This window comes from Staurois parvus, unplaced genomic scaffold (genome assembly GCF_062004578.1).
Source record: "Staurois parvus isolate SC_StPar_1 unplaced genomic scaffold, SC_StPar_1.0 ptg000006l, whole genome shotgun sequence".
Lineage (NCBI taxonomy): Eukaryota > Metazoa > Chordata > Amphibia > Anura > Ranidae > Staurois > Staurois parvus.
In genome coordinates, this window is record NW_028317802.1 from 711,656 (window position 1) to 723,905 (window position 12,250).

Genomic DNA, 12,250 nt, shown 5'->3' on the forward strand with positions numbered 1-12,250 from the left:
ATGTGAAGAGGTAGGCATCTTTTACATGTCAGAGCCCTTGGTAAGGTAACAGGAGGCACCAGAGCATGGAGTGGCACGAGTGCCTGACGGCTCTTGCAGTAATAGATGCGGAACAGTTGTCTGTGTGTTTCCAGATGCAGGCTGGACCTGATTGTTGAGCAGCAGAGATGACAAGCTGGCAGATCACTGACAGACAGACAGACAGACAGACAGACCTACAGAAGGCACTGAAAGACTGGTGGCCACAGGTTCAGAGTACAGAACACAGTCAGGAAACAGTAACTGCAGATAGATCAGGTGCAAATGGTAGACAGAAGAGCAGTCAGAGTCCAGGCCAGAGTCGGTAACAGTGAGGCAGATTCGCATATGGAGTAGGCAGAGACTTAGTCCCGAGACAAGCTAGGGGTTGGTGCAGGCAGAATTCAGACATGGTCACATGGCAGATCAGGTCGGCAGCAGAAGGTCAGGTGCAGGGGCGTATTTACCACAAGGCAAACAAGGCACCTGCCTAGGGCGGTATTTTTCAGGGGGGCAGCACCTCCCCCCAGAAGAAGGGATGAAAGAAGGGACACGTGTGCCATGGGAACAGGTGGGATCTGAGAGAGGCTGCAGGCTACTTGATGGAGTATGTAGAGCCTGACTCTCGTTCCCGGGGATGTCCGGCACTGTGAAGATGAGTGTATTTCTCTCTATCAAATGGGGGGGGGGGTTAGTGGAAGGCTCTCCAAGGTGGGGGTAGGGGTGTTGTTGGTCAATGTCAGGCTCTCTCCACGGGAGGATGAAGGGGGGTGGGGGTGGGGGTGGTGTTTGTTTGTGTCCATGGGGGCAGATGATTTTTTTTTTGCCTAGGGCAGCACAAAACCTTAATACACCACTGATTATAGACCATTTGGCAATGACGCTGACGCATGTGCAAGGGTGTGGATGTGCACAGTATGCCTTCCCTGACACTGACATGTAGCAATCCAATCCTTGTGAGGGTTGTTACTGTACAGAGATTCTACATCCATAGTGTCCAGAAGTGTATTTGGTGGTAATTGCTGTATATTGTTGATCTTAAGAAATTTGTATCTTGCAAGAAACTGGCAGTATTCATGACTAATGGTTTTAACACGTTTTCTACAATGCCTGAGATTTGTTCAGTAAGTGTGTGCATACCTGCTATGATGGGTCTTCCTGGATTTTCTGGCTTGTGATCTTGGGCAGCATGCAGATGTCCCCAATTTCTGGATTATCCAGAATCACACTGATAAATTCTGAATGTAGGTGGGTTGGTAGTGTTTAATGAAACGTTTTAATTGTAAATGAGTAAATGCCTGGCTTGGATCATAATTATAGCAAGTAGTATCTGCTAGGGATGTCTATTGCAGTCTGAGGCTGTCGACATAGGTGTCCAGTTTGGGGTTACATCTTTGTGGAGGTGTGAAGTTTCTCCTCTTTTTGTTGCATTCTAGCATTAGACTCCTGAAGAATTCCTTCATATCTGGGAATAACTGTAAATTATCCAAATTGTGTTTTTTTCTTTTTTTTCTTTTTTTCTCGGAGAGTGTCCTACTTAATCTTCTACTAAAACTTTGTGCATTAGTATTGCTTGGACCTTGAAGAAAGGGACACACCCCAAAAGCTTGTCCTGAAAATTGCACGGCTACAGTCACCTCAAGCAACAAATAAAGAAAATACCTGTTGATCTTGCCAAAAATGCAGTGTTTTTGTAAATTAATTAAATTAGACTGAAACCACAAATGGAAATGTTGTGAGTCAATAACTTCACGTGTTCTCTGCCTTTAGTGACTATCATCAGGTATCTTGTTCTCTAAGGACTACAGAACCATCCTATGTCATAGGCACTGGCAGAGGGGTGGACCTTTTTTTTTTTTGAACGAGTTATTGCTGCTATCCTAAGACTGGAAGTGTTACTGGCAGAATCACCAAGTGAAAAATCAAGAAACAAAAGGGAAAAAAAAGAAATTGAATTCAGCAGTTTCATCTAAGGACTGGTAAATTGCAATATATTATGTTGTGGTACCCTTGTAGAAGCCTGCAGTATTAAAGGTCCCATAGGTCTTTTCCTGGAATTGTCCTGCAGACAGTCTTGCAGTCACAGTTGCTCCTTTGGCTCAAAGAACAGTTTATGGGTATGCTTTTCTGATGCATTCATATAGAACTTGAACGTGGATAGGAGTAGGATAACTGTGGGATACTCTAGGAATGTTTAGTAGCAATTTGAGGACACTAAACTTTCTTTGTTAGCGTTATAAGCTAAGTCCTTGCCCAAGTAAATAATGGACTGAGATTTGTAGTATCAACTTGAAGATATTAATCTTCCTCTTATAGATCTAAGAGATTACACAATATCCCCTTTGAACACAGCTGACTCTATAGGACCAGAGGGGTGGCAATAGAACACCATCTCTAGGATCTCTCACACCAGTCTGTACTCACTGATGTCCTTGAATGATTTGTTGCCTCCTTCAAATATCTTTCAGACACTTTATCCCAGTGATACCAAACTAGATCCTCAGACGACAGGTCCCTCAGTCGGCTTCAGAAACTTTCAGCAAAATAGGCCGCACCAGCTAGCCTAGCTGGGACAACAAACAGCAGACACATGGCATGCTTGCCTAGGGGGCAAACAGTGCCTTCAGGGTGTGATATCTTCCTCAGGGACAAGACAGCTTTGTTCCAGATTGCAGACTACTTAGACGGCTCACCAGCAATCATCTGTGCAGTCTCCCACAGGAATTGGCTGAGACAGTATAAATATTCATGCTGTCCACTTGCCTTGCTCCACACCTATATCCCAGAACAACCCAGAAAGTTCTGGTGTACAGGAGGAGTAGTCAAATCTGCAGCCTGAGAAACATGGAACAGACCTAAATAATCTCACACAGCCACACTGATTACAGTAAGCCCAGAACTAAATTAATCTAAGCTAGCACCTACCTAGGAGGGTGCTGCAATTACATTTTTGTTTTTGGGTTAAATACATGTAGCTCTTACCACAATAGAGGATGCTATGAATATGCCCAGGTCTCCCACATGGTACAGAGGCTGCCAGCACACAAGCACAGTTCCATGCACACTGACAATTTAGGCTCGGTTTACTGGATGTCTTTTTAGAATTTATTGCTGAATAAATTTAACAGGAAAGGGGTTCAGAGATTAAGATACTCCAAATAATAGCAAAAATAATAGGATGACAACTTCTCATTAAACTTTTCTAAACTGCAGTCACACATGAAAGTCCCAAATCAAGGTCCTACTTACACTGTCCCAGGAGTTGACCACAACCCAGCTTCCACTGGGAGTTCCCCAGTGATGGAGATAAAAGTCCCTTTTCCAATCCAGGACTTTACACAAATAATCCTTTATCAGTCTGCCCAGTCCCTCAGTCCAACTCCTGCTGAAGCCCAGACTTTAGTAAAAAAAACCTCTTTAACAATCTCCTTCAGTCCCTCAGCCCAGACTGAGGCTCAGACTGCAATTCCTTGTCTCATTAGCTATCTCATAGGGGCAGCAGCCCCAAGAGAACTGGAACCCTCCCTATAGAGGAAAGGACACTCTAGAAAGTTCTCCAAAACATTTATCACCTTCTAAGCCACCTTCTGGGTGCCTCCTTCCAGGGATTGGCTGGGACATGATAAATATTCATACTGGTCATTTGACTCTCCCAGCTTTGTATTCTGGAAACTTTCCAGAAGCAGGAGACAAATCAAACACCCAGATAGGAAATCCTCACCAGACAAAAACAATCAGTTGCTGAAGCACTGATTACAGTGAAGTAAAAAAAAAAAACAAAATTTGGCTTAGCAGCCTAACTTAAAAAGGGCACTACATACATTTTAAAGAAGAAAGGGAATTTTTACCTGAGAAGAGATTTCCTGTGAAAAGGAACGGTCACTATAGCCCACATCCTATGAGCAGAGTGACTGGTCACCTCACTGTACTGTAGCTCAAGTTAGGGAGACATTGATTGGCTGCTAGGAAAAAAACAGAATTCTCTTCAGTCAGATACTTCATACTTTCTAAATTTCATGAAATGGGTGAAATGGTTCAGTGTTAAAGAAATTGCCACTAAAATAATGAAAATTATATGTGTACCTCTGAGGCCTTTGGATGCAATGAGCATGATATTTGGCACTCTGAGAAACCCAGGTAGTCATAAATTGTGACAGATGCTGATGTCAGCACATGGGGAAGTGCTGAATAACACTACTCAGCCAGGTTTTAGTGTGATATGAAATCAAGATGAGTGCTAAGCATTCTTATCCACTTCCAAATTATCCATCTCATTAAATAAAGAGTATTATTGCTCTGAAATATTTATACCTATCATTGCTTATTACAACACAGATACTTCCAGTGGTAAGAAATACATAAGTATAGAGGTAAGGAAAGAACCAACCATCTGGATTATGAACAATGCTTTATATTACATTTGAGTGAATCAAGTCAAAAGCTGATGAAGTTCTCCCCACTGAGAGAGAAATGGTGACATAATGATTATTTAAGCACTCCATGGTCACTCCAAAAGCCATAAGGCCTTTAATGGGGGCCCAAGTACTCAGTGAGGCATATCAGATTTACTGGTTAGGTATAAAGTTATGACAAAAAGAGACAAAAGTGGGAAATAAAATTGTAAAAAAAAAACCTTAAAACATCTAAGTAAAAAATATTATAACAAATATATAGATGAAACCTCCTGCACTTAAATGGATATACTAATGAAAACCGCTAAACACCCACCTTTATACCAAAAGTAAACGTAATAAATAAAGCTATTGGTGCAGCGCTAAAAATGTAAGCCATACCAGTAGATAAATACATGAATAGAAACATAAACATAATCTGCTATAAACGAATAGACAAGTGGGATGCACATAAAAACAACCAGACAAGTGAAATGCTCATAAAACTAGGCAGGTGAAATGCTCATACAAAACTCCGAGAACCTGTGAGCAACTCCATGGGCATAGATCAGCAGTCACAGAACCGTGTGAGTGTAACACACTTAATTGAGTGGTATTGGTGAGTTTATAAACAGTCCACTTCAAACACAGGTGAAGAAAAATATTCGTGAGAGTGCCACTGGTGTCACAATCCTAGAGTGGTCTGAGTGCCCCCTCACCTCCTTGTAATGACCACAAAGGCCAGCACGCTTTGTGGTATACACCACATATCCACAGCAAACACCTTGCCTAATGGACCGTACTGCTCCAGAGTCGTTGTCATCCAGGTCTCCTTCAGTCGCTCATTAATACCTCTCGTTCCCCCAGGGTCAGCTCAGAGACATAAATGAACATGCTCCATAGTGTGATAATGTTAGAAGATCAATACACGCAGAACATCCTCATAACATAGGTATGGCATGGAGTCCCAATATGGCGCGTGCGCCGGACGTGATGTCACCGCGCTCCGGGAGTATCGTCAGAGCATACCAACGCGTTTCATCACGGGTAACACGTGTTACCCGTGATGCGCCATATTGAGACGCAACATACTCTGGAGTGATGAATCACGCTTCTCTATCTGGCAATCTGATAGATGTGTCTGGGTTTGCCAGAAGAACAGTACTTGCCTGACTGCATTGTCTCAAGTGTAAAGTTTGGTGGAGGGGGGGATTATGGTGTGGGGTTGTTTTTCAGGGGTTGCGTTTGGCCCCTTAGTTCCAGTGAAGGGAACTCTTAAGGCGTCAGCATATCAAGATATTTTGGACAATTTCATGTTTCCAACTTTGTGGGAATAGTTTGCGGATGACCCCTTTCTGTTCAAACATGACTGTGCACCAGTGCAGAAAGCAAGGTCCATAAAGATATACAGTAGATGAGCGAGTTTGGTTTGGGGTGGATGAACTTGACTGGCCTGTACAGAGTCCTGACCTCAACCTGATAGAACACCTTTGGGATGAATTAGAGCGAAGACTGCGAGCCAGGCCTTCCCGCCCAACATCAGTGCCCGACCTCACAAATGCGCTTCTGGAAGAATGGTCAAACATTCCCATAGACACACTCCTAAACCTTGTGGACAGCCTTCCCAGAAGAGTTGAAGCTGTTATAGCTGAAAAGGGTGGGCCGAATCAATAGTTAACCCTACAGACTAAGACTGGGATGCAATTAAAGTTCATGTGCGTGTAAAGGCAGACGTCGCAATACTTTTGGCAATATAGTGTATATATATATAGCCCTAAAAAGGGAAGTGACAACATATACAGGGAAGACATGTCACAAATGGCACAATGGCCTTCCTCTGTTGACAAGATGTGGGCCGAGCCTTTGGCTGTTACAGGTGACCCCTTTTCTGCTTCAGGTTGACTTTTCAGTGTGCTGTTGTGCCTCATCACTGCAAGACATGGGAGAAAGCAGATCAGCCCAACCTGGGGTAACCAGGATCAGTGCTGACACAGACACTGTAGGAACAGTACTGGAGATTAGGTTCATAGCAGAAGGGTCCTCATTTACTGCAGGGGTAATAACACCTAGCCTGATCTCTCCATGGCACATATAGTCCATCTAAGTGGTAAACTGGAATTGAGCCAAGATAGGTTCCAGCACTGTTAGGTCCATAGGTACTTGAGTATTAAAAGGGACAACAAGTGAAGCATTCTCGGTTCCTGGTCCCTTGTACTCTGACCCTGCCAGAAGGCATGAGGTAATCTGAATGCAGCTGTGCTGACCTGCACGGATTATTTGGAAGAGTCCATACACAGAAAGTATTTTTGTGTGGGAGTAGTCAGAATGTGTCAACAATGGGAGCAGTTTAAAAGAGTATATACCACAAGCAAGTAGCACAAACATCAGCACACTCATTTTAATAAAATTAAACTGTTCCAATACAAATGCTTGACTACTGCACCATAGATAGGCTTGTCCACTCCTACTTCCACCATTGCCTATCCATACCACCCCAAACCCCCCCCCCCCCTTTAACCAAATAAACTTTATAAAAACATGACACCATTTTTGGAGTAAATGGCCAACATGGCCTTTTATTAACAACTTCACAATTTACATACATCAACCGTTCCTTAACGAAACCAAATAATTGTTGTTGGTCTTCAAAGGCACCCACAAACGATCCAAAATGCACCTGCGGACAACCCTATACACTACCAGCTCGGAGACAACCATACCGTCCGCAGTGCAGCACCACCACCTTCCAGCTAAACCTTGGTTAACTGGGAATATCCACCGGGCCCCCCATACCACGGATGGGGTCCCACACCATTGTTTTCCTTCCAAGATGAGAACCGCCTCCAAAGACCAACAACCGCCCACGAACCAACATAAAACCCACCTCACCAACCAGGGTTCTTTTGTTGTTTTTTCTATTTTTCATATGAGCTCGAGTTACCCGCGCACCTGCCCCCGGACAAGACCCTATACCCAACCTAACAGGGAGGGCGGGAGGGAAGCTCTGGTCCTTGCACTCATCCAGCTGCACTGACGCCCCTTCCGCAGCAACCCCCACCCTACGGTGCCACAGACACCTCCTACACTCCACGTCTGCCAATCCAATAATTCCCAATCCCATTCCCCACCCCTTGGAGCTAAATTTTTAACCCTTTCCGTTCCCAACCACTCTGGGCCTAGTCATGTATGCCCTGCGCTATTTCCATTCTTCCCTATTCGCTACGGGCATTTCTTGACTACTGCACCATAGATAGGCTTGTCCACTCCTACTTCCACCATTGCCTATCCATACCACCCCAAACCCCCCCCCTTTAACCAAATAAACTTTATAAAAACATGACACCATTTTTGGAGTAAATGGCCAACATGGCCTTTTATTAACAACTTCACAATTTACATACATCAACCGTTCCTTAACGAAACCAAAGAATTGTTGTTGGTCTTCAAAGGCACCCACAAACGATCCAAAATGCACCTGCGGACAACCCTATACACTAGGCCTCCAGCCGCAACCAACCAGCTCGGAGACAACCATACCGTCCGCAGTGCAGCACCACCACCTTCCAGCTAAACCTTGGTTAACTGGGAATATCCACCGGGCCCCCCATACCACGGATGGGGTCCCACACCATTGTTTTCCTTCCAAGATGAGAACCGCCTCCAAAGACCAACAACCGCCACAGCACGCTGGGTAAGCCCTTACCCATGCGTGCCACGCCACAAACGAACCGCCCATAGAATGCCGTCCTGCAGCTCCAGGGACCACAAATCCGTGCCCACCGCATTCAAATGCACTCCATCACTGCGAAGGTACCGCCAAGTATCCACCTCCAACTCCACATGCCGAACCACCAATCCCCCATTACGACTAAAAAAGCGCCCCACCTCCCGGTTGACCTTAATCCTGGCCTTGTTGAGCCGCTCCACCGACCGCGCCAAGCGCCAAGAAGTGCGGGCGACCATGTCAGACCACACCACCACCAGCCCCGGAAACTCACGCCGCAACTGAAGAAAATCCAGCTTGACATCTCTAACCAGCTCCCGCATGGACCTACCCCCCAAATCGTAGCCACCCGCGTGAATCACCAACACATCCGGTGGCCTATCCAGCCGCGCAAAACGCCGCACCTCTGGCACAACACGACTCCACAACATGCCCGGCACACCTAACCAGCGGACACAAACCTCCCGTCTATCCAACCCCAGCTGCCTGCCATTGGGCCGAACATCAGCCCGCCTGGCCCCCCAAAACACATACGAGTGACCCAGGATCCACACCAGGCACACCGCTCCACCTGAAAGAAAAGAAACAATACCGCCAGAACAATACAGCACAGGGACAGAACCGCAACAACCTCCCACAACGCAAACAAACAAAACACAGGACCACCCACTAAGCCCGCAACAAATGCGGCCGAACGTACAGGCGAAATCTCTGGGAATCCCACCTACCAATGCGCTTCACCACATCCTCCGACAGCCCCCACCTGGCCGCCTCCGTAGCAGCCCCTATCCGAAACGAGTGCGAAGCATACAAAGACGCATCCAAACCAGCAGCCGTCAAACACCGGCGAAAAACCGCCACAAACTGAAAACGCGTTAAAGGGGAGCCATCAACATGCCTGAAAAAGGACCCCCGCCCCCCAGGGCGACGGGACAAAAATTCCTGAACCGCCTGAACAGGGCACACCAGTGAACCCGGAAGAGCGAAAAAACGCACCTTCGCACCCCTGCCCAATTGATCCGTCTTAGACCGATGGACCAGAACCTCCACCCAATCACACAACCTCCTCCACCAACAACCCCCCAAGAACCGACTTGGACGGACTAACGAGCTCCCCAATGCGCAAAGCCCCAAAAAAAGCCACCGCAAAGGCAGCCCGAAATAAAACCACCTCAAAATCCGAAGAACACACAGTCCGCAAATGTTCAAACAAAGACCCCAACAACTCGAACGACACCGGATGACGAGAATCCCTACAATGATGAGCCCTCCGATAACCCCGCAAAGCCTGTTGAACCCAAAAATCCTTAGTAAAATCCCGACACCCTTGCAACTTAAAGAAAAACGCCAATGCCGCTAGACGGCGATCCACTGCGGACGCCGACACCCCCCGCTCCAAACTCCGCGCCAAGAAGTACAACACCGCCACATGCACCTCCGGCCCCCAGGGATCAATAGCTACCAGCCCCAACAGCTCCAGCCATTCCCGCCAGACCGTAGAGTAAGCAGACCAAGTCGCCCCACTCACCGACCGCCGGATCCACCCCGCAACGACTCCAAGGCAATCTCCCACAGCCAGTCGGGACAAGGAACCCCGTGTTGCTCCACCGCCGGCGCCAACTCCCGGAATTTGTCCCACTGAAAACGAGACAAAGCGTCAGCTAAGGTGTTGTCAACCCCAGGGAGATGTACCGCATGGAGAAAAACATTCAGCTGCAAGCAACGCAACACCAAGTGGCGAAGCAGGGCCACCACCGGTCGGGAAGAAGCCGAGACCCTATTGATGACCTGAACCACCCCCAAATTGTCGCAGTGAAAACGCACCTTTTGATTCTGAAAATTCTCCCCCCAAACCTCAACCGCCAAAACCACTGGAAACAGTTCCAACAGCGCAAGGTTACTGAGAAAACCTGCCTCCCGCCAGGAAGCCGGCCACGAGGCCGCACTCCACCGACCCCGGAAATAGGCCCCGTATCCCGCAGAAGCCGCCGCGTCCGTGAACAGCTCCAAGTCAAAATTACTAACCGGGCCCGACATCCAAAGCGCCCGGCCGTTGAAAGAATCCAAAAAGGTGTGCCACAACTGCAAGTCCTCCCGATGCTCCCGAGTCAGCCGAATGAAATGAAAAGGGGAGGCAATACCCGCCGTCGTCGCCGCCGCCAACCGGCGGCAGAACACCCGACCCATCGGCAGGATCCGACAAGCAAAATTTAGTTTTCCCAACAATGACTGCAAGGGCCGCAGCTGAATTTTACGCTTTCCCTGAACCGCACGAATTTCACCCTGAAGGGCCAACAGCTTCTCTTCCGGCAGCCGGCACTCCATGGCGCCAGCATCCAAAACAATGCCCAAGAAAGTCATCACCGAAGCCGGACCCTCCGTCTTGTCAGCCGCCAAAGGAATCCCGAAACGGTCAGCAACGTGCTGCAACGTAGCAAGCAAAACCGCGCACACCCCGGAAGCCGGCGGATCCACGCAAAGAAAATCATCCAAATAATGGATGACCGAATTCACCCCTGAAACATCCCGAACCACCCACTCCACGAACGAACTGAACTTCTCAAACAGCGCACAAGAGATAGAACACCCCATGGGCAAACACCTATCAACGTAAAACGCGCCCTGCCAACGGCAACCCAAAAAACGAAAACTGTCCGGATGAACCGGCAACAGCCGGAACGCCGACTCAATGTCGGACTTCGCCATGAGGGCACCGCGCCCATACCGACGAACCCAGAACACTGCCGCATCAAAGGACGTGTAAGACACCGAACACGACTCCGGATCTATAGCGTCATTCACCGACCCCCCCTTTGGGAAGGACAGGTGGTGAATTAACCGAAACGCATTCGGCTCCTTCTTAGGCACAACCCCCAAGGGAGAAACCACCAGATCCGCAAACGGCGCACAAGTAAACGGACCACCCATACGACCCAACCCCACTTCCTTCCGCAACTTAGCCGAAACCACCTCAGCATGCTGCAAGGCTGACCGTAAATTCCGAGCTAAGGGGGGGACCAAAGTCAAAGTACAGGGGATGCGAAAACCCTCCGAAAAACCTGCCGTCAGCAGCACCGCCGCAGCCCGATCAGGATATCTATTTAAGAAAGGCTCCATCCTTTCCACCCGCACCGGCGTCGTCCCTCTTACCCGCAGGCTCTCCGGGAGGGCCTCTACCCCGCCTGAAACAGCGCGAGAAAGGATGGGATCCACCGCACCCGGAACACTCGTGCCTAAACCTACAGGACCCTCCAAAACGACAAGTGCCCTCCTGGAACTGCCAGCAGAAACCCCTACGCTTGGCGGCCGATTGTCCCGGGAAAAATGAACCACTGGCCCCGCCCTGAAAAAACGGACCAGGAGCCCGCGGCGGCGCCATGAGCCGCATCCAAAGGCCAATGTCCTTGTGGTCCCAACGCAAAGACGGGCGAACAGCCCTCCGCTGCCTAAACTGCTCATCGTACCGAAGCCACGCAGACCCGCCGTAAACCCTGTGAGCCTCACTAATGGCGTCCAGGTAACAGAACAACGCCGAGCAATGCTCCGGAGCTTTCTCCCCAATGACACTGGCCATGATTGCGAAAGCCTGCAACCAATTCGCAAAAGTACGGGGAATAAGCCGAAAACGCCGCCGCTCCGCATCCTCCCGTCTACCGTCATCAACCCGGGACCCATCAAACGGAAAACGCTCCAAAGGCAAGAGCGTGAATATGTCCACATACTCCCCGTTCCAAATTTGTTCCCGCACGGCCGACTGCAAATGCGCACCCAAGGGGCCCTCAAAACACACATACACTTCCCCCTTCGCAGAGTCCGCCACGCCGACAGGTCCGGACACCCCCGAACCCTCCCCCAAAACCGCGGAAGGAACCGCAGAACCCATAATCCCAGACTCCGCGGAAACCACCCCAGGCCCAGAACCAAGCGGAGAAGAGACCCCCAGGCCCCGCACTACCCCTCTGTCCTGTCCCGGAACCGCGAGCCCGTCCCCACCGGCCGGCGGGAGCCACGCAGAAACAGGCCCAGGGGTCCCAACACCGCCCCGCTCCAGCCGCCGCACCAAGTCCCGCAAACCGGAAAGTACCTCCCCGAGACCCCCACCAAAACCAGACAGGGG

The 12,250-nt window shown here is 48.9% G+C and overlaps 1 protein-coding gene across 1 annotated transcript; it reads right to left on the reverse strand.

The window, feature by feature from the left end:
• Positions 1-11,230: 11,230 nt before the first annotated feature.
• Positions 11,231-12,016, reverse strand: LOC149474302 (uncharacterized). Its single transcript, XM_089666054.1, has one exon. It carries the CDS (start codon positions 12,014-12,016, stop codon positions 11,231-11,233), a length of 786 nt encoding a protein of 261 aa, XP_089522180.1.
• Positions 12,017-12,250: the final 234 nt, after the last annotated feature.